Source organism: Lontra canadensis, unplaced genomic scaffold, assembly GCF_010015895.1.
Source record: "Lontra canadensis isolate GAN:19392208 unplaced genomic scaffold, GSC_riverotter_1.0 scaffold111, whole genome shotgun sequence".
NCBI lineage: Eukaryota > Metazoa > Chordata > Mammalia > Carnivora > Mustelidae > Lontra > Lontra canadensis.
This window is the reverse complement of record NW_022631105.1, coordinates 5,294,219-5,317,665: the sequence shown is the minus strand read 5'-3', so window position 1 is coordinate 5,317,665 and position 23,447 is coordinate 5,294,219. Positions and strand designations below refer to the sequence as shown.

The 23,447-nt window shown below is 49.7% G+C and overlaps 1 protein-coding gene across 8 annotated transcripts in view; it reads right to left on the bottom strand.

Annotated features, from left to right (window-relative positions):
• Positions 1–23,447, bottom strand: part of PRKAG2 (protein kinase AMP-activated non-catalytic subunit gamma 2) — a 244,449-nt gene that overhangs the window by 21,146 nt on the left and 199,856 nt on the right. For 5 of the 8 annotated variants that reach the window (XM_032840244.1, XM_032840246.1, XM_032840247.1 and 2 more), the window contains 3 exons: positions 16,467–16,573; positions 3,597–3,678; positions 2,645–2,703 (listed from right to left, as the gene is read on the bottom strand). In XM_032840244.1, the coding sequence (XP_032696135.1) occupies positions 2,645–2,703; positions 3,597–3,678; positions 16,467–16,573 (248 nt within the window). The remainder of the gene's footprint in view (positions 1–2,644; positions 2,704–3,596; positions 3,679–16,466; positions 16,574–23,447) is intronic. The other 3 variants (XM_032840245.1, XM_032840252.1, XM_032840251.1) reach the window with 1 other exon arrangement.

Here is a 23,447-nt window from a genome sequence, read left to right as displayed (position 1 = left end):
CATAAGCAAAGGGAGAGGCAGGCAGAGGGAGAGGGGGAAGCAGGCTCCCTGTTGAGCAGAGAGCCCGATGTGGGGCTTGATCCCAGGACCCCGGGATCATGATCTGAGCCAAAGGCAGACACTAAACCGACTGAGCCACCCAGGCGCCCCCTCCTAGAGTTTCTGACTGGAAACGAAGCGGGGCGTACCCAGGGTGAAAGCACACAGGCCAGGCCAAGACCCACAATGGAAGCCACTGTGTCCCGTGGAATGGAAAGTCCTCGCTAAACCAGCAGGGAATTAATTCCAGGGAGCTCCCGGAAGTAACAGGACTGAACCAGTCAACGACGAACACTCTAAGGAAGCTTAAAACCCGCCCCCGATAAAAGCATTTGAAAAGAGGCGCATCATCATGGGGGAAATGCGAATCGGAAGCACAATGGGATGCCACCGCACACTTGTCAGAAGAGCTGGCATCAAGATGACAAGAGACAGTAAGTGCTGGCGAGGATGTGCAGCAAAGGGGACCCTTGTGTACCGTCACGAGAAGGCAAGCTGGTGCAGGCACCGTGGAAAACAGTATGGACTTTCCTCAAAACATGAGAACTAGAGCTACCATAGGATCCAGTAACTTCACTGTGTGTGTGTGTGTGGTTTTTTTTTTCTTAAGATTTTATTTATTTGAGAGAGAGAGAGAGAGAGTGAGCATGAACACGAGAGGTGGGAGGGCCAGAGGGAGAAGACTCCCTGCCAAGCGGGAAGCCCAATGTAGGACTCGATCCTGGGACTCCAGGATCATGACCTGAGTCGAAGGCAGTTGCTTAACCAACTGAGTCACCCAGGTGCCCACTCTGGGTATTTTCCTGGGAAAAAAGCCCTGCAAATACTAATTTGAAAAGATATATGTACCCCTAGACTCGCTGCAGCAGGGCTCACAATAGCCAAGATAAGGAAGCAGCCCAAGTGTCCACTGATAGATGAACGAATGCACACACACACACACACACACACACACACACACACATGCACGCGCGAGTCTTAGTCATAAAAAGGAATGGAATCCCGCCACGTAAATGTGGCAACATGGAGGGACCTAGAGGGAATCAGAGAAAGACAAATACTACATGGTTTCACTTACATGCAGAATCTAAAAAACAAACGAGTAACAAATACAGTCATTGGTACAGAGAACTGGTGGTCACCAGAGGGTAAGGGAGTGAGGAGAGAAGAGAACAGGTAAAGAGGACCGAGAGGTCCAGACTCCTAGTTACAGAATAAACAAGTCACAGGGATATAGTCAATAAAACTGTAACTAGCTTTGTAAGGGGACAGAAGGTAACTAGACCAATTGTGCTCATCAGTTTGTAATGTACGTAAACATGGATTCACTATGTTGTACATCTGAAACTAATATAATATTGTATGTCAATTATAAATTAAAAAAAAACTTTGGGCTGCGTATTTAGACAACTGCTTTTATAGAAATTTTGATTTAATTAGCTACTGCTAAGAGTTTTATTTTTTTAAGACTTATTTATTTTAGAGAGAGCGAGCGTGTTTGCAAGGGTGAGGAGGAGCAGAGGGAGAGAGGGTCCCAAGCAGGCTCCCCAGGGAGCGCAGAGCCCCACGTGGGCTGAATCCCACAACCCTGAGATCATGAGCCAAAACCAAGAGTCGGACACTTAACTGACTGAGCCACCCAGGCGCCCCTTGCTGAGATCTTTAACAGGGGTTTAGCTGTATTTCATCAAAAATATATCCAGTTAATAGTCATACTTGTGATTTTGCTAGTTCAAAAGCAGACATATGACCCTTATAAAGAAAACCAATATTTACCTGCGTGGGTGGTATTTAAGAAATCAGATTCCTCATGTGAAATAAATATGGGATACTTACAAAATCGTTGGTTAAAGTTAATTCTGAGAGTATCTCTTATGTTTTCACTTTCCTCATTTTACATAGGAAATTAATTATTGGGCAATATTAGCTGTTACCATGTAAAACGAGTATTGGATTGTCTTTTACCTTTCAGATACCCAAAAGAGCATTAAAGAAAAAAATTATGCAGTTCTGTCCTTGGCCACCCCTGTCAAAAACACTCTCCCCCCACAACAAAAACCAAAACCAAAAACCAAACAAGCTGGTAGAATCACAAAAATCACAGTGTTCGATAAAAGGCCTTATGTGGTTCTCAAACTATGCTCTTAGAAAACAGCTGGACAAGGAACCAGGGACCAGGGAGTTCTCCCACTAAAATTAGCCAGCGGCAGTCTTTTTGTAATTGGCAGAAAAATATCAAAACTGAATTTCTCTAATTTTAAGTTTTACTTCTTTAAAACCACAGAGTACATACAGTTCTTGTGAAACAGTTTAGGGGGTAACTACATGAGGCCGCAGTCCCACGGACAGGCCTGGGAAGATAAGCTCTGGGGCACCGGAGTGGTATGGGGCAGGGTTGCCTTTGTCTGCAGGTCCACGCAGTCACAACACCGCGACACGCCCACACTGCATCAAAGATGATAAATTCAGTGACTGATGTATGCTGATGTGCCCTGCGTGGTATATATTACATATCTGTACAAATCGACTCCCAGCACTCCCCCACCCCCAACATACACAGAAATATACCGCTCCAATGACCCATGTAAGGATTTCTGGCACTTACCATGGGTGACTTATAGTATCTATGTAGTATATTTATGAAATCTGTAATTGTTAGCATTCCTGGAACAAAGAATGATATGTTAATATAAAACTATGAAAAATTTCATAGGATAAGCAAGCCTGGAATCTTTTCTAGAAAAGCTCTTAAAACACACTTTAAACATATCAAGCACAGTTTAATATATTCTATTATTTAGGACTATTAGTCTGTTAATTATCTACAACAAATGGAGATAAATTTAGCTGAAATCAAGCCTGACAATAAGTACAATAGACTCAGACATGGTATTTGGCAATTCAGTGGTGGGGAACTGATTAATACAAAACCTCACGGGAGACTTGCAGTGACATGTAAATAATTTAAAATACTTTAAGGTAAGGTAAGGTATTCCAAAAGCTTTAGACACAGGACACTTCCGGGGGCATGTGGATTGTTTCCCGATGACATCTGCCATCTACCATGACCTGCACGGCGGGAAATTCTCCAGCTCAGACACTGAGTTACAGGACATTTCCAATAGGATAGCAATGATTTAGCACAGGCATTGATGCTGTCTCCATCACTTCATTCACATGGTCCACACAAGGGGTCAGCCACAGGAGCGGGGACTGCCCAGTCACGTACATGTGAGCAAAGGCGGCCAGAGGTCAGGAGTCTGAGCACCAGTGTCCCCTGTTCCCTGGCCTCACAGGAACTGGCAAAGACACAGAAGCTCCTTTGGGGAGCCAGGGAGGTAATGAATCAAAAGAAACTGGATAAATAAATAAATATGGTAAAGAGACTCAGTGGGAGCACGTAGGTGTTTTGAATTTGCTAGTGGCCCCACCTTCCCCGGACATAAAAGCCCAGAGTCCTTCAGCTTGGCAGAGTTTTCGAGACTGAATTCCAGACCAGCACCTATTAGGATACCTTGGGCTTTCTGCTCTTAGGCTCCCGGGCCCACACTGCTTACCTACAAAACTTTGTTTCTTACTCTCCCACAGTGGTGCTGCTCGAACACCATTGGCTACTAAGGCAAAGAAGGCCTTTTTCACCTAAAGACAAATAAGAGAAACAAAAACATACTTTAAAGTCCATACACCAGGGGAGAAATACCTTCAACCCTAATATCCAGCCAGATTTTACTGGTTATCTTCAACATTAGTTTTATAAGTTTGAGAGGCTAAAAAGAGTTGAATTTATCCACACTGGCAAAAACGCTTTTATATTCTACTTAAAAACTGGAGATTTTTTGCAATGGAAACAATGTATTTCACTTCAAAAACTTTTTTCATTTTATCTAAAGACTCTGTACACACAGAGACTTTATACAATTAAAACTGTATAAAAGAATTCAACTTCAGTTTAATTTCTCCTATATGTGGCTATTAGTTCATTTCGAAATGCTGAAGTTATAACAAATGACCTGAAATGAAAATCTGTTTCTCATATGTTCAGTAGCAGAACACACAAGCACTTTTTCTCACTTCCCGGAGGCTAAGAAGAGGTGTGAGGGAGGGTATATCCTTGCACTCTCACATCGTCTAGAGACAAACATCCAGCGTGCGCCTGGCCCTGTTCCGGGTGCGCACAGATGGCGTCGCCGGGACCCCGCGGCACAGCCCGTCTGGGGACTGCACCAGGCACAGCAGGCACCGGGGGTGGGGGCGTGTTGTGTGTGTGTGAGCAGCCCAAACTCAGTGCTGAAGATGACCCCCCACACGCCCAGAACAAATACAGGGAAAGTGGTTCCCCTTTATTAAGACCACAGAGATGTCCCGGGATCCTGGGATCGAGCCCCACATCGGGCTCTCTGCTCAGCGGGGAGCCTGCTTCCTCCTCTCTCTGCCTGCCTCTCTGCCTACTTGTGATCTCTGTCAAAAAAAAAACCAAACAAACAAAAACTTAAAAAAAAAAAAAAAAAAGAACCACAGAGGTGAAGATGAAAGCAAGTTGGAAGTATCACCCAGAGCTGCTAGAGGCCAACGTCGTTCAGTCACAGCAGCTACCTCAAGTGCTACTGTGAAACCAGGTGGCACCATAATCTGTAGAAAAATGCCCGAGCCACAGTGTACGTATATCAGGAATCCCGAAAACATTCATGCTGTCTGCACGCTTGCTTTCTCTCTATTGGACTATGTAGTCATCCTGAGGGTTAGGAGCAGGAATCAAAGATGGTCAGTGTGGCATCACTTCTAATATTCAGATCGGAAAAGGATCTTCCCCCAACAAAAGAAAATGTATTAAATACTGGATTACCAATGGGGAAAAAGTATCAAATAGCAGAATTAGGAAGACCATGCTGAAGTAAAGTATTATAAAGAAGGTTTATGTGAAACCAGTGAAAACACAGACTCTAAAATTATACATTATAATTATGTAAAATATGTGTTTAAACGAAAAATGTCAAAGAGAAATAAGCAAAAAATTAAGTGATATTAAGGAGCTGGGACAGTGACAGTGTGTTTTCTTTGAAAAAATGTCAATGTGGCATTTTCTACGGAAGAAGGTTCTTCTCTCTCCCACCGTTTGCCAGACCCCAGCTAACTTAATAACGAAAAGAGTGAGAGAATTATAGGAGCCCAGAGTTTCCCATCAGGCTCAGGCTCCCAACCAATTCAGCATCGGTTTATGCCTTTATTATGACACACTTTGCCTCTGCTGGGCAGGAGCTACGTAGGAGCTCGGTTCCCCTACGTGAGTCCAGGGATGACGGGTGGGCGAGGAAATCTCATTAACTGTTACACGTGGCCCAGCCCAGCCCAGCACTGTGTCCTGCCAAGTACAAGCCCATGGGGACCCCGCCTGTCTGCGGTATGAATGACCCAGGACCGGGAAGAGGCGTAGGGCCACTCACCCCTCTGGGCCCAATCACGGGTGACACGAGAGAGAAATAGCAACTCTGCGGCATCCAGAAACGGGTCAAATACTCTTTGAGCCACAGCGTGTATCGAGAATCATGAAAACATCCGTGCTGCTTGTGTAACTAACTGGCACCCAGGGATGGCGGGCCAATTTGTAAGGTTTGCTATTTTTACCTGGGTGGTGCTCTGGGAACCCCTGACTGTGGTCCCAGAAAATATTATAAAAGAATATGGGGAGAAGTCACAGAAAAACGGATTTTAGGACACATTAAATATGAGCTAATCTTGTTTTTCTAAACTGGCTGGAGCAGCAAGGGACGGGGGTGGGGACCTTGTAACCGCAGAGTACTTACTGTCTTCTAAAAAAAAAAAACAGATTTAGTGGAGAAAACCAATTTTAAAATAGTTTATCAAGATCATCCATGACACCCTAAGTGACCACAGCTGTTGAAAACCCATCCCAGAAGGCTGCGGGTCTACCCACGATGAAGTGACTGCAGACGCCGGACAAAACCTGCAGATCACCGAGAGCCCGGCGGATGCCGCGCGAGAAGGTTCGAGAAGCCGCCGTTCCCCAGAGAAGAGCAGCACGTGACTTGAGCGCCGCAGTCATTTCGGAACTTTTCTGTGGGGATTTTCAAGATTGTTTCAAACAGGTGAATCTCAACAGAAAGTTGGGAGTCTATCAAAAGGAATCAAATCTACCCCAGGCAGGTTAAAGCGACAAAACCACAGCTAAGTGCACGTCGCAGACAAGATGCTGAGAGTCCAAGGCCAGGAGAAAATCGGTGAGCGAGAAAAGACACACGTACGTGTTCAAAGCAGCAACAGTCCACCGACAGCCCAGCAGGCGTCCGTTGTAACTGTCCAGTGCGATGACGGTTCTTCGGAAACGCGCAGAACACGGTGCTTCCCGGGGCTCGCGTCCCTATGAGTCTGCACCCGAAAAGCTCTTAAACAGCCCTACTGGCTGCGAAGTGAGTATCTGAGTCCAATGGCCGGTGCAGAGAGACCGACCGACAGAAGGATGCATGGCAGGTCCGCCCGGGGACACCCAGGCCGTGACAAGGACACCGGACGCTGACACGGCGCATGGCTTCCGTGAACTGCGCCGCAGCCGGGCAGGGTGGGCGGTGGGAAAACCCCCGCCGAGGCAGCAGTCCGAGGGGCAAGAGAAAGGCGAGAACTTAACGTGAAAAAGCACCGTCGTGGCCACAGAGAAGCCAAAGCAGCAAACACTAAAGGAAAACACCTGGAAGTCAAATACCACCCACGTCCCTGCGAGGGGAGAATCACTGGACCCCCTAGAAGCTTCTGTGCGCTCTGGTCCTTGGCCCTCCCCGCGCCTCGGCATTCTGAGTTACAGAATGGGACAACAGGTCATGCTGTCACAGGGGACCGTGCGTGCTGAGCGGGCCTGATGGGAAGATGCGCAGCCGGGGTCGGCACAGAGAGCCCAAAGGAGTCAACGCTTTCATTTCCCACCGCAGACGGACCCAGCCAGAAGCAGACAGAGACGGACTGTTTTAATCTCACCCACATGCACCGCTGACACGTCCATACCTCCCAGACGGAGGCACAGTTCCGCCCTCCCAAGACCCAAGACGACACTGGGGAGTGGGCGAGACCCAGCCCCGGAGATGTGGAGCAGACGGTGGGGTCGCAGGGCCCTGTGCCGAGCGGCCCCCCTGCGGCTTCCGCTCTGGCCGCGCCTCCTTGGCCATCTCGAAGCCTCTAAAACTCGGCTTTCTCCACACCACGTGCACGGCGTTGAAGAGCAACCGCAAACTCTACTTAGAAAATTCTTCCCAATGACGGAAGGCGCAGGGAGTGACCCGTGACCAGTGACCAGGACAAAAGACGGTGGCCCAATCTGGCTGCAATCTGCAGGAAAAAGCTCTCGGGGGCGGGGGGCAGGGTCCTCCCGTACCTCTGAAAACTTTCAACTGATATGCGATTTGCTCAAAGTGTTTATCTGTTTTAAAACGTATCTTTTAATGGATTTTCAAACAATTGAATGTGATAATTAGATAAGGAAAGAAGAAAAATAAACTTTAAATATAGAAATGATTTTTTCAAAAACAGTAAGTCCTAAGAGATTCCGCTGTCTCTGGGCAAGTGGAACATCCGTGCTCCAAACAACGGGAATGTGGTTCCTTGGCCGCTTCACTGTTCTCCATACAGTTTCACCCCGATTTTCAGTAATTAAGCTGATTGTGGGCCTTTTAAAATCAACACTGATGACCAGCTAAAGCTCTGGAAAACTATCTAATTTGGTTTCTTACTGTTTACCTCAGAGCTTGCCTGGTGGTTTGAACACCCCGGAGGCCTCTCTTTCGTGTCCGCTGGCTCTCCTGGAGCTGCGCGAGGAGGGGGCTGGCCTCGTGGGTGAGGGAGCCCAGACCTTCTGGTTCCAGCCCAGCTGACAATGAACTGGTCTTTGCTTTTTTTTGTTCTGTGGGTTTATTTATTTATTTATTTTTTGGGGCACTTCTATGCCACACAGTTCCTTCTACTTCAAGTGCACCTACCTTCAACTCTACCTATGAAAACCTGGTTGACCTTTAACTTCTAACTCCATAACCTAAGCCACCCCCATCATTCCAGTCAAGGGTGGCACTCCTTCCCTCTACTCCCACAGTGCCTCATTCAGCCCCTTTCTGTTACTTCTGCAGTCTCCTTAGGCTTAAAAATGGCAAAGCAAACACACTTCCAACACGTTTTCCTCCTGAAAAGCTCTCTCTTGAAACTTCAGGGAATAGAAGCTGGAAATGGGATGAACCAGGAGGTCTGCGGGGCAGAAAGCAGGTGGAGGGAGGTTAATGAGTGACAGAGCCTTGCTGGGGAGGGGCAGGGTGGGGTGAGAAGCAGACCAACCTTTCCCTGCACACGGAAGACCCAAGACTGGAGGCCCTGGCGGGGGTGGGGACGGGGCCAGAGGGGAACAGGAAGCCTGGTTTAGATCTGGGAATGGCCATAGCCACCCGCCAGGCCACTACCACCATCACCACTGAGGATCGTTTTCTGGAGAACCCGCCCTGCAAATATGACGCATGGATATGAGCACTGGGGGTTGCTGGTGAAACCGACCAGTGATACTGGGCAAGAACCGCCCCCCATCCATGCGTTCCCTGCTGCCCGCCCTTCGGTCCCAATAGGCAGCCTAGACTCAGCCGCGTGAGGAGACCTGGAGCGCAAAGCTGCAGGCGCTCCCATCGTGGGCACATCTTCCCCGGAGGGAACTGGAATCAAAACTTCCCAGGGGTAGAATCCAAGGCAGAGAGAGAAAGAGGCAGGGCAGGAATACTAAAGGATGACTTCAGGGAGCCCAAGACCTGCAAACCGAAGTCTCAGAAAAAAAAAAACGGTAGGAAGAAAATTACCGAAGACACGCACGCCAGGTTCCAATGGCGCACCGTGGGCCCGGCACAAGGAACACACCACAAGGAGGCCCATTAGTCTGGAATTCTGGAGTACCAGAGAGAAAGGGAAAATCCCAACACTTTGAGGCGAAAACTCATATAAAATGACACAACCCATTTCTCTTTAATACTTGCATCCAAAAGCAGTGGAAGGACGCTTTCAAATTTCTAAATAAAGATGATTTTCATTATGGAATGCTATACCAGCAGTCCATACGGTGAGTCTGAAAGATACAAATACTTAATATTTCACATGATGACCTCCGTGCATCTGTCCATGGGAAGCGCTGGGGTTGAGTGTGACCCCGCAGCATTTGTATGTGGGCGCCCTCACTCCCAGTACTGACAGTATCAGGAGATAGGGCCTTTCGGAGGTGAGTTTAGATGAGGTCACGCAGGTGGGGACCCCACGATGGGCTTAGTGGCAGAGCTCTGCCCTGTGAGGATGGGGAGAAGGCAGCAGTCTGCCAGCAGGAAGGGAGCCCTCCTGGGGAACTTACTGACCACCATCTCCGTCGTGGACTTACAGCCTCCCCAGCTGCGAGCAGTCGGGCCCTGCTGCTGGAGCCCCCGGGCTGTGCTGCTGTGTGACGGCAGCCCAAGTGGGCTAAGACAGTAGCTACGGAAGAATGTGCTCCACCCTGCAAAAGGGAAGAGACCAAAAAAGCAACAAGCATGTGTTCAAAAGTCAGGTGTTGCAATGGAGGAGGAGGAGGAGGTATTCCCGGCCTCGGGAGACAGGGGTGAGCAGGATGGGGTTGTGACAGCCAGAGCAGGAAGACCAAGGACCCAGAGGGAGTGGCTCCACGGGGAGCTGAAGACATGACCGACAGGTCTGACCACACAGAAAATTCCATCAAGAAGTCAGAAGGTATGGAAAGGTGTAGATGGTCAAAATAAGAAGAGGAGAGTTCTGAAGTCAGGAATAACGCTGAAGGGTACAAAGAAGGAAACGGGAGCGTAATTAGTTTCCACTGGGCTCGGGGGAGTGAATAAAACTGACACAGTCCAAATGATGACATCTCGCCAGGAAGGAATTCACCGCCCCTCGAGACCTGGTTACGCTGGGAAGATGAGGGCAGGGAGGAGGCCACACAAGGGGCAGGACCCCCCATCCACCCGGCCCGGCACGCCTCAAGTCAGGGAAGCGATGTGATGTGGCCGTCCGGTCTAGACTGCATCGCTGAACTGGCTGTTTCTGGGCAGCATGACAAGGGTGTGACAACAGGGACAGACACTGCTGTGTTCGACTGTAAGCTTTTCATACCGCTTGATGCGTAAAACTGTTCCTATCTCCTTCTTTGAAAACCCACACGCGGGTCCCCAGTGTGCCCCAGTTAGCGCAGGCTTGCGGAGGGCAGGGCCACGGCGTCTTCATCCCCCCGCTCTTCGCACAGTGCTCGGCCCCCAGTTTTGTTCTTTTCTGGGACACTCATATGCTATCATGTCCCTCATTCTGCAGACCATCTACTTACTCACGGGTCCCCAAAACAGGTTAGCTTGTTAAGGAATCTTTCTGTATTTTATTCTTGGCTATCTCCGGTTTCAAGTCCTCTGTGAAGTAGATGATGCCATCAAAGTCAGTACTACTGAAGTCACCGTCCTAGATACTGATGAGCCGAGTGTACAAGAATCCTGTTTCTTAGCTTGGGTTCCCCAGCAGGCAGAGCCTGGCCTGCACGTCCTTTACTGGGAACGTGACCGGAGGAGTAGGTGTGCAGGACCCGGCGTGAAACGGGCTAGCGGATGAGCCCGTGTGCTGATGGGCGGCTGACATGGCCACAAACACGGGCAGACTGACTCAGTCTTGCTGGCATCTTCTGGGGACTGTCCACTCTGAGGGTACAAGGTGGAGGCATCTCTCCCCTGGTGTCTGTCCCCCACTGGTTAAGGAGACTGGGGGTATGCTGGCGGGCCTGGGCTGAGGTGCCACCCCATGGTACCCGTGTGACTTGAGAGGTGGCCGGAGTCACAGGTGACTTAAGTGGATTTTAAAAGGACGCAGTGGACACGGTGCTCTGGGCTGAGATGTCATCAACGTCCTTCTGAGGCCCAGACCGAGCCATGAACTTGCTCATAGTGTGGACAGCCCGCACTCCTGCGCCAGCTCCATCAGCTGTCTAGCTGAAACCGAGACATGCCTGTCCTGTTTTACCTCAGCTGTGGAACTATCCAGAAGGGAAATCAGGCTCGACTTCTGTGACTTTTTTGGTCAATTCATGGTAGGTTCCCAGAGATGATGACTTCTTTGACTTTCACTAATCATTCATTCACACATCTTACCTGGGACGGGCACCACATTCCACACCCACAGGATTTCTTTTTTTTTCTTTTTTGAATCTGTTTTCTTTCATCTCTAGCCTGGGGCCCAGAACGCTTTTCACAATTCCCGTGATATCACCAGCAGCTTGGCAATCTGCTTTCTAAGTCCCTTTATTACACTGGAATGCGACTCATCTGGGTCAGAAAGCAAACCCGTTCAGTGGCACCCTCCCAGCATCTCTACACCCATCTCAGGCTCTGGTTTCCTCTAATCACCATCTACGATACTTTCTCCACTTCCACTTCCACCATTTTCCTTGATAGGGAAGAAGTACAAAAAAAGTTGAGGAGTTTTTTTTCTTTCTTTGCACCTGCAGCATGGATCCCTCTCATTCCTTCTTGCTTTTATTTATTTTTACTTATTTTTCTGGGGGTGGGGGGAGGGGCCCAGGGAAGGGACAGAGAGAATCTTAGCAGGCTAAATGCGCAGAGCCCGACGCAGGGCTCGATCTCACGACCAGAATGGAAATCAAAGGTCGGTCACTTAACCCACGGAGCCACCCAGGCACACCGCCCCCCTTGCTTTTAAAATAAGCAAGCCCTGCACCCTCTCCACTTGTGGGCCTCAATTCGAGTCCCCACTTACGCCCACCCTGGGCGCCCCACTCCCCCCGCTCATGCCCCCCACCCCCAGCTTGCTTCAATGCTGTGCTCTCATTTTCTGAGTCTTCTAAGAACTTGGGCTTAGCACACAGCCACTTACTCGGCTGCCTGCCCATTTCCCCTCCATTTGCTCTCACATTTTATTAATAGTTACACTGACTGAAATAGCTGAGCAACAAAATACAGTAGCGACAGGTCATAACGGAAGAGCACACGCGTGTTCACATGTCTGTGCTGACACGAATGAATACATAGTGGGAGGGAAGGGACGGCGTCCCTGCAGAGGCGACCCACCCAACCCCCGGAGCGAGCGTGCTCTCAGGCCGGCCGCAGCCCCGCACACGTCACGTGCTGTGCCCAGTGACTTCGAGGACGACGGCACAGACGTGGAGAAACCTGAAGACGACTGCGGCCACGAGGTGACCCGTGTTACAGTCCACAGAGCTGAGACTTGCTAAGTGTATGCACCCTTTGTGGGACAGGATGAAAGGGCACCTCATCTCTGTGGCCTCCCTTCTAAAACCCAGAATCCCAGTCGAGGGTGAGAAAAACAGCAGGTAAATCCCAACAGCAGGGTCTCCTGCAGAACACCTGCCCAGTGCTCCCTAGAGCCGGTAAGGCCACAGGAGCAAGGGAACTCCGAAACACTGCCACGGCCCAGAGGAGCCCAAGGAGACGCGGTGACCCGATGTCACGGGAGAGCCTAGGTGGGATCCTCGGACAGGAAAATGACATCAGGTAAACAGTAAATCTGAATGAACTTGGGCTTTAGGGGACAATCATGAATCAGTACTGGTTTGTGAACTGTGACAAGTGTTTGCCACCCTGATGGGAGATGGCAGGAATGGGGGAACCGGGGCCTGGGGTGCCTGGGAAGTCCAGACACACTTCACAGCTTTTCTATAAATCTAAAGCTACTCTAGAATAAACATTCTATTAGAAATAGTTACTGCTGGCAGAGTACTGCTAAAAAGTCATATTGCCGTTGTGAGGGAATTCTTAATGCTCCCCTCTGCACCTCAATCTTGGGAAGTTTTATTTATTTCTGAGCCTCTCATCACTCCTGAGGTGTCACCATGTAGAATCTGAGAGCACCAAATCCTATCTTTATCTGAGTGACCAGGCTTCTCTGGAAGGGCTGGGACACGTCCCCCTTCTCTCCTGGGCCATGTAAGATGCTGTTGTCTCTCGGCTCCAGACCGGAAACGTCTGGCCTGCGACTGTCTCTGGACCAGCCGTGAATTACTGTCAACTAGATCGCGTGGTGACTAACTGTGGTGATTCTTCCTGACGTGGCATCCTGGGGGACCCGCCACGGCTGCCCAGACGCATACTTTCTCGCACAGCATCCCAGGAGGACCGCCAGCAGCAGTCTGCTTGGACCCGGCATGGACCCCCCACGTGCCTGGAGGCTACGCTGCCCGCCGGCCCTCTGCCTTCAAGCATCTGCAGGGACGTGCATCCTTTCGGCGTCTGTGTGCCACCCGGGTCCACTGCGCCGAGGACACCATGCTGAGTGGGCCAACAGGCAAGAAGAAGCAACACTCCAGACGATGCTTCCATGGGCCGTAAGGAAACCAGAGGGTGAGTTCCCAGGGTGAGGGGACGCTGGGGCACTTGCAGCCCCTGCAAGGGAAGTTCAGGTTGTTGCCACACCCGCCAGACACACATCGCAGGGGGAGGTCTTCTGGAAGCAACAGGCACCAAGAAGCGGCTATGCTGACACATTCACTGAGTGGCCCAGAAATGCTGTTCTCAGGGTGACCAGAGCAAGGGAAGGCCTGGCAACAAGTCCAGGCTCCTCATCCACACGGGCCTGTCACCTGCAGCGTCCACACGAGGGATCCTGTCCAAAGCCCCATCAGACCCCAGCAGGAGACCCCGAGGGTCTGAGAAGAGGCTGAGAAGAGCAGCAGGAAACCACGCCTTCTTCTGTGGACAGTTCCCGTCCCTCTGAGAAGCAAATCCCGGCTTGCTCCCGGGCCTGCGACAGACGGAACGACGGACCATGAGCTGCCGAGCAGCCGTGCGGCCTGCGCTCCCGTGGAGAACGGGCTCCTCTGACCGTCGAGCAGCACGGCCGGTGGTCGGCAAGTGGCGGCGGCGTGTCAGGGACGCAGCTGCCTCCTCTTGCTCATTCCGCGACCACGGGCCGCGGGTGCTCCCCATGGACGGCTGCCGTCGAGGGAAAACCTGGCTGGCTTTACAGACCGGCCGGCCCCAGGTGGGGGCACAGCTGCGCCCCTCCTGCTCCACGTGGAGCGGCCCCAGGACCCCATGAGGGCAGCACTGCCCGTGGGGAGGACCGCAGGCTGTGCGTCTGGCTTCCACGCTGTCGGGATGGAGACGGATGCTGGTCCTCAGTGAATTCCAGTATGAAACGGGCATTTTGCCGAACCCGACCACGGAGCGTCGAGCTGGCCTCTCGGAGCCAGAAGCTGGAGGCTGAACATGTCTGAGACTCTTCTTTTCCCTCATCTGGGGGAGCCGCTCACCCCACTCTTCTCGCGTCTGTGCTCGTCTCCCAGGTCTGGGTGCATCTAGGACGTAGGGCTCTGATGCTCTGTACCCTCACAATAACGCACTCATATACTTGTCTTCTTCTGCGGCTTGCTTTTTTACTCAAAACCTATTCTTGACAAACACTTCTTCCGTTCCTCTTCATGGCGACGAGGTATTATTCCAAGAGATGCTACACCAGGATTTACTGAACCGGTCTCTCAGGGCACGTGGGCTGCTTCCGGTCGCCTGCCGTCCCCTTGTGGTGCTCTCTACACTTTCTCTGCCCTCGAGATGTAGCAACGGCTACTGCCAAAGCCTGTGTCTAGAAAATACTCACACCTTTCGAACACATGTTTAACTCTGCTCTACCCATGACACGCCCCCGCCCCCTATTTCCCTGGTGACAAGGTTTGGCTCCTTTGATGCCGAGAGCCTCCCAGGACCCGTGACCAGGCGGTGAGGCGCACACAGCTTACTGACTCGGGAAGTGACATTACTGGATGGGGGACCTCTGACCACCCACAAAAATAGCACATTTCTCATGTATCACCCACTTCAGCTAAACTTTAAATTCGGAAGAAAGTCAATTCCAGGGCAAAAGAAAAGCTGAGTAGGAGTAAAAGCAGACACAGGTCTTACTAGCCTTCTCTGACTTTTCTGTTGGTGGGAAACCTGGGATCAGGAGAACAAGTAATAAGCCCTTTGGGGAAGGGTAGCGAAGGTGCGATGGGCTGATCAGGTACTTCTATACTTTGGGAACTGAGATCTTCTAGCTCTTTTACTATTGAAATCTAGGGTTATGGTTATAAAGACTGGCTTTCCCGAAGTTACTGTCGGTCACCTTCCCCACAGAGCAGTCTATCGGATGCTTTCCTGTCCTCGTGGTGTCAAAGAATCAGACTCTTAGGGGTTTAGAAGAAACCTGGAAGCTTACCTGGCCTGATGTGAGTTTAGCTAAGTCACAGGATATGAGGTCAATTTACAAAAATCAGTCGTATTTCTGTATGATGACCAAAAAATGTTGGCCAATGAAATGAAACCAGAACAAAGCCGTTTTCCCATCCTGAGCGTCCCGTGTGGCCTGCACGAGATACAGGAAATGTGGCCCTGAGAGCCCAGGTGTCCTGTGCAGAGCCCCAGGGACAAGCTGCTGGGGGGACCACAGACCAGGCTGGGGCGGGGACAGGGACAGGCCCCAGAGTGAGGGGCAGAGCTGGCCGAGTGTTGGCACCTCTCTCCCAGGACAGGCCTGGACGAAGGGAGAGGCTGGGGTGAACTCACAAAGGTACCCCGCCTGCCACGCTCTTCTGAGGGGCCAGCTGAGGCTGGCAGGGCTCCGGCCTCTCTGGGTGCCCCTCCAGTCCTGCAGGGGGTCCCTTGGGAGCACACCTTAAAAAAGCACCAACAGCCCATGAGCTTCTGGCTCAGCGACTGCTCTGGGAGCACAACCGAGGCTCCTGCTTCATGACGACTCACACACAGCTACGGACACTAGACACCTGCGCGTGTGTGTCTACTCACTATGCTGGCGGAACCTGGTCTTTGCAGTGAATGCATCGTTTAGGACTTTCCATATAGGACTGTACATCATAGAGGCATAAAATTAGCTGCAATAAGCACATTTTTCCTACCAAAACGATAAGGTTCAATTTCTTCCGCTAAAAGAGATCAATAAAGTTCCTTCTCAAGAGCTCATCTATCTCAGTAATTTTTTTTTTCTTTTTAACCAGTACTATTTCAAATTAATTTATTATATATTCTACTACATAACTAAGAGAAAAATATCAGGATACCCTGGGGGAGGTGGTATAGGTTCACAGTTAATGACTCAGGCTCTGACACATAGGACAGACCCTCTGTGGATTAAGTTACTAAATCCTCGAATCTGTGGACTAAACTTTGTGACTTAAGCTCCCTGACTCTAGAACCAGTTTCCTTATCTGGAGAAAGAGGACGGTGACAGACGTTCCCTCCACGGCTACCACGGGAATGGAGAACGCAGACAAAAGCTCAGAGCGACACCTGGCGCGTCCGCTGGTATCCTGGGACGTAAATTCCCCTAAGAAGAGTCAGGTGGACAGCGAGTCACGTGGACAGCGTGACGGCAGTTTGTGAAAACTGCACACTTACTTGTAACGTAGTATCAAAGACCACAAGCTTTGAACTGGTGGGAACGATGTCGTAACACTTGTGTGACCTCATGAAGCGCGTGTAGACACCACTTTCTGAGTCTTCTGCTAAAAGGAAAGGAAAAAGGCATATATCAGCAACAGCGAAGGGCCTGCTATCAGCTGGTGAGCGTGCAGGAAAACCCACGGCCGACAGCCTTATGGACACAGTGACAGGCTTTCCCCGTAAGAGCGAGAAGGCACCGTGTTCATGCGTGCGGACCCCATCCACCACCGTCCCGGAGATCCTCGCCCCAACGGCACAGCAAGGAGAGGAACAAAGATTCTCTCAAAGCAGACTGAAAAGAAAGCAAAACTTTTTTTATTGGTAGACATAGATGATTTTTTACATAGAAGATACCAAAGAATCGAGAAAAAGCTCCCAGACGTGAAAGAATTGAGTTGAGCAAGGTCACAGAATGCAGCATTACTAAAAACAAAGAAACACATAATTTACAAAGAAACACTTAATTTACCCGAATGCTAAATGAAAATATGGATCTACTCAAGGAGACAAAGCACCAAAAACGGTAAGTCTGTGGACAAATGCACAGATTCTTTAAATCTCTGTAACAGTAGCGGACAGTCAGCAACAGGATGGCGAGGACTCGTGGGGGTCCGGCATCGTCACGAGCGAATGGCGTGCCGCCCCCGTCCTGCAGAAACCTGGGTTTCCTCTTCATCATGCCGCATCCCCCACCCTCCCCGGTTTCCCGTGAGGCCCGCAGAGTTGACCGCAAGTCTCTCTTGAATCCGTCCACTTCTCCCCACCTCCACGGCCCCTGGGCTGGGTCTGATAAATGGGGGGACACGTGCTTCGTCCGTCACCAGTGTCTGACGTTATCAGCATGGTGCTTGTTACAGTTCCCAAACCAGAAAAATAGTGACAAACAAACTGTTAACAGAAGCCCATGCGTTACTCAGAATTCCTCAGTTCTGATCCCTCCAGGATAGCATGTGACATTCAGCCATGGCTCCTTAGGCTGCTGTTGGCTGAGTTTCCAGAACCTTCCTCATTCTGATGGTCTTGAGGAATCCCGGGAGGCGCTGGGCAGGGAGCCCCCAGGCTGGAAGTCTGACCTGCTCCTCACAGTTAGTATGGGTTTGGAGGAGGACCTACAACATTTAAAAAAAATGTACAAAGCCCAACCAAAGAAAGCAAGATGTTAAATACGTAAAACAAATCATATCAAATTTACTTTGGTCTGGAATAAGGATAGAGGTTATCACTGTCGTAACAAAACCATATTGAGAACAAAGGTATTAGTATTTTAACTTAGGGAAATAAGATGAGCTATTATAAAATGTCACGGCTTCCCTACATTGAGTATAAACTTTCTGATTATACGTGGCACCATCTGTCTTATTTTCACCACGATCAAGTCTCAAATTACAACTGAAGAAAGAAATGCGATGAAATGGAAAGGAGGAGTTAAACTAAAAAGAAAAAAACGAAAAAAAAACCACAAAAAACCCCAACCATTCAACACTACCGGGTTGTTTGGGATGCATCATTAAGATTCCTGAGAACGCAAGAAGTTCCACCCCCCTTCTTCAAGGGTAACTGGGGTTAATCTATTACTGGGGTTGTGTTCTTGCTCCTGTTCTGTGTCACCGGCCAGAAGCAGGATCACGGGGCATTACGTGGGCAATGGTGTCCCTGGGTAGGAGAGGGACCCGCTGGGGGTGATGTGAAAACCCACCGGCCCTCCAGCTGCACGCTACCCCACTGCGGGCGAGGCGGCCGCTACCGAGCGCTACTGGGAAGCAGAGTATGTGTCAGGGTGTTGAGTTTCTGAAGGTTGACGAACGGTCTGAGAATGGAGCATCGCAGTGTAAGTGCGACAGTCGTGCGGGCCGGGCAGAACGGCGTGGAAGCAGGCATCCCCTCGGAGCAGACCTGACGGCGCCCCCTCTCCGCCCCCAGCCCTCACTAGGGCACCAGGCACCGCACATCCATCAATCGAACTTTCCAGCCACCTCACCCCACCCACCCTCCCGGCCTCCTCTCCTGCCACCCACCCCCCCAGGATTCGTCATCCACTCTCAGACCCCATTGATCCGTCCTTTTCAAAGGCTTTTTTGAAGTCTGGGAAGTTCAACTTGGGGAATGTGCTCGCTGGGTTTCTGCCTCGGCTCCGCTCACGCTGATCTCTCTCCTGAGAACGCCTCACCCCCGCATGACGGCCTCCCGACATCCTGCCGGCCTTCTGTTCGCTGCCCAGTGGCTCCCCTGAAGCCCAGCTGGGACATTAGACAAGACTTTATTTGGAACAAAGGTCTTTGCAGATGTAACGACAGGAAGGACCCTGAGATGAGATCGCCTGGATTAGGCTGGGCCCTAAATCCAGAGACCACGGATCTCATCAAACAGAGACGCCGAGACACAGAAAGAAGAGAGGCCCTGGGCCGGGGACGCCGAGGGCCGCAGGCAACTCCCGGAAGCCGAGAGAGAGGCTGGGAGTGGACTCCCTTGCAGGGCCGCCAGCGGGGACCCACGCTGCCATCCTCTGAATAAAGCTCTCCCATCCGAAGTTGTCATCTGTGGCGGTCTGCAGCGGCTCGGGAAACTGATGCAGCTTCCCAGTGGAGTTCAAGGGCCCGGAACACCTTCCTCGGAGGACCTCAAGTGAGAAGTAATGGCTTGTTCTGACAACCTCTTAGTGCTTTGCAAGTAATTCACTTCTGAGTGTCGTGTGCCTTGTACTGAAGTTACGGGGCTGCCTTCCTCTTACCCTGCGGCTTCCCGAGGCGCCGGAAAGGCACCCGGCCCAGCCAGTTCCCAGCAGGTGCCAGGACAAGTCATGCCTGCTTGTGGGTCAAGTGCAGAGGACGGAGTATGAGTCCAAGCTTCTGTACAGCACGTCTATCCTTCGAGAGAGAAATCCTAACAGAGGACCCCAGTTTAAAAGAATACTGGTGAATCTAGATTTAACGATCAGTAAAGAAACTTTAATACCTTTGTAAGACTAAAGGATTGAAAAGGGATGTTTTCTGTCATAGAAATAATGCATCTATGATCGTATCCCAAGCAATTTTCTTTTTAAAGCGGAACAGCATTAATTTAAAGCTTTAAAAGTGTTTGTAAACATATTTTATATTGAGGCTATTTTCTAATTCTCTGGGACAAAAAAATGTAACTGAATTGAATACAACTGCAGAGGCATTAAAATGTGCACATGGTTGTAGAATATATTTTAAAAACCTGAAAATACAGCAATACCACTTGATGAGTTCATATTTCAGAGATAATCACTAGAGTCCTAAATTACTTTTTATAAAACCTGTTCACATAGACTTTTAACTTAGAACGCATTTGTAAAAAATGAATTCTAAGATGATGTGATTCTTTGGTATTTCTGCCTTAACTACAGGAAACAAAGAAGACAGACTGCCACCGATAATTAGTCTAAAAAAGGTAAGATGAGGTGGCAGGTGGAAGGTGCTAGAAGGCTGGCTGGGAGTGGCTCGCAGATGGCTCTCCTTGCGGATGGGAGAGAAAAGCGCAGGGGCTGGTTCCAGTGACCTGAGATTCCCTAAGCACGTGACCACACCCGCAGCAGCCGGGTTCATTCTGCCTGCTCTGGGCCACATGTCCCAGCAAACCTCTCGGCAGAATCCGAGTCAGAGGACGTAAATTAAGCCCGTACAGGAGAAGGGGACTGTGACTGCTCGTATTGTGGTGCTGTTCTAACTCAATCAGCCATGGGCATTCTTCCCAGAAGCCAGTCTATGAACAGAGCTGCGAGGCCTGGGGGCTTAAGGACCGAGGCAAGTGTGTGACCCTCAGAGGGACTGGCGGTCTCTCCTTGGGGGCCGGCTTTCCAAGCTACTGTCCAGCCACCACACAGAAGAGGCTCTGCTTGGCCCCGGCTGCAACACACACCTGACTCCAAGCCACGTCCCGTCTCCTTCATTTACCAAGACTTAACACTGCTCTTACAGTCATCAGTGATCAGAGCAACAGATCCAAACCACGTCTCAAAGAGATGAGTGAGCACAAGTGGGAGGGGCAGATGGAGAGGGAGAGACTCCTAAACAGACTCCCTGCTGAGCACAGAGCCTGACTTGGGGCTCGATCTCATGACCCCAAGATTGTGACCTGAGCCAAAACCAAGAGTTGGATGCTTAGTTGACTGAGCCACCCATGCGCCCAGGATGAAGGCATTTTATTATTTTATTATTTTTTTTAAAAGATTTTTATTTATTTATTTAAGAGAAAGAGAAAGAGAGCACAAGCAGGGGGAGAGGCAGAAAGAGAGGGAGAAGCAGACTCTCCGCAGAGCAGAGAGCCCGACGCAGGGCTCAATTCCTGGACCTGGAGATCACAACCTGACTCAAAGCCAGACACTTAACCGACTGAGCCACCCAGGGGCCCCAATGAAGGCATTTTAAAACAAAATTCACATATCACCCCAAACTTCACTTAAAACCCCCCTGAAACCAAAAGCCCCAACCCCTTATTTCCAATCCCCATAATTTTATCTTAATATACAGACATGTCACTATAATTACCCAAATGATCACTGTTTTTAAAAAATGTATTTTATTCTTCATTCTACATTTTGAAACACAAGTTTAATAGTAAATTAAATAGTAAACTAAAATACACAAATGGGGGGGCGCCTGGGTGGCTCAGTGGGTTAAAGCCTCTGCTTTCGGCTCAGGTCATGATCCCAGAGTCCTGGGATCGAGCCCCATGTCGGGCTCTCTGCTCAGCAGGGAGCCTGCTTCCCCCTCTCTCTCTGCCTGCCTCTCTGATTGTGATCTCTCTCTGTCAAATAAATAAATAAAATCTTAAAAAAATAAATAAAATAAAATACGCATATGGTAGTTTTTTTTTTTTTTTTAGAAAACCATTTAAAATAGTTGAGCAAGAAATAAGTGAAAATGGGGAATGTGGAACTTAAAGTATATGGGAAAGCCCAGACTCTCGTAGTTTTTCCTAAAGTGCTTAGAAACACAAATGTTAACAAAGTCAATGCTTAAATGTAATTTTACAGGTAATAAGGTTTACCCCCTAATTGGTCTTTTCCAAGAACTAGGATCTTGTTTTTCTTAAGAGGAAGCAAAATAAATAAGGTGTATTAGATCTTTTCTTTCCATGCTTTTTGCATTTGGTTTCACGCGTGTGGATGGTGAGTCCCCGCTGGCGGGGGAAGTGCGGGGGCTCTTCCAGAAAGGGCAGTAAAGACTCGGTAGGAAAGAAGCGGGTAGGTGAAGGCAGAGCGTCTCCCCAGTAGATCAAAACCGGCTGCAGTGAATGCCTGAGGGATGCCACAGCCACAGCTGTGACCTTGAAATTACATGTGATTCCTGTTCTTTTTAAAACGGTTTCATGCTGAATTCTGGGAGCCACACGACTGAAACGTGCACCCCAGCCGACGTTCCCTTGTTCTCGGGACAGACCTACGAGCTCAGCTGAAGCCACGGTGAGGACCGAGCCCCGGGCACCCGAAGGGCCCGCAGGGTGGGGCCGCCCGGAACGCGGACAATGCCAGGAACCACCTCGGCTACTGGAGGCTTCTGCCCAGTCTGTTTCCATCAACTTCAAGACGTTTCCTTCTCCCTCTGGCTTATTAAGGATTTTGTTAAAGGAACATATGCTGACCTTGGTCAACTGCTATTCTGGTGTCTACTGAGATGACTGGACGCTCCTCTCCTTTAACCAGCGGCTGTTAATTCCTCGGTGATTTCTTAGTAAACTGTGCTCTTCTTGCATTTCCGGGACACCACCCTGCTTGGTCACCGAGCAGCCTGGGGCTCCTCCTGCTGCTGTGTATGCGGGGGCTCTGCCCATATTCTCGTCACCTATTTTCCTCTTTGGGTGCCATCAGCTAGTTTGGATGTCAGGATCCAGCTAGCTCAAAGAATGAGCTGGGAAGCTGCCATCTTTCTCTATGCTGTCAAATAATGTAAATAACCTACATGTTAACTGCTCCGTGAAGGCCTTCCAGAACGTGTCCATCGACAGGCTGGACTCCGGGCCTCTATGGCAGGGTCAGAGGAAGGCTGAGAACTTTTCGTTACTTTTCTTAAAAAACAGCTTTGTGGAAAGAACAAATAATCCAATCAAGAAATGGGCAGAAGACATGAACAGACATTTCTGCAAAGAAGACATCCAGATGGCCAACAGACACATGAAAAAGTGCTCCATATCACTCGGCATCAGGGAAATACAAATCAAAACCACAATGAGATACCACCTCACACCAGTCAGAATGGCTAAAATTAACAAGTCCGGAAATGACAGATGCTGGCGAGGATGCGGAGAAAGGGGAACCCTCCTACACTGTTAGTGGGAATGCAAGCTGGTGCAACCACTCTGGAAAACAGCATGGAGGTTCCTCAAAATGTTGAAAATAGAACTACCCTACGACCCAACAATTGCACTGCTGGGTATTTACCCTAAAGATACAAACGTAGTGATCCGAAGGGGCACGTGCACCCGAATGTTTATAGCAGCAATGTCTACAATAGCCAAACTATGGAAAGAACCTAGATGTCCATCAACAGACGAATGGATAAAGAAGATGTGGTATATATATACAATGGAATATTATGCAGCCATCAAAAGAAATGAAATCTTGCCATTTGCGACGACGTGGATGGAACTAGAGGGTATCATGCTTAGCGAAATAAGTCAATCGGAGAAAGACAACTATCATATGATCTCCCTGATATGAGGGAGAGGAGATGCAACATGGGGGGTTAATGTGGTAGGAGAAGAGTAAATGAAACAAGTTGGGATTGGGAGGGAGACAAACCATAAGTGACTCTTAATCTCACAAAACAAACTGAGGGTTGCTGGGCAGAGGGGGGTTGGGAGAGGGGGGGTTATGGACATTGGGTAGGGTATGTGCTATGGTGAGTGCTGTGAAGTTTGTAAACGTGGAGATTCACAGACCTGTACCCCTGGGGGGAAAAATATATATATATATAT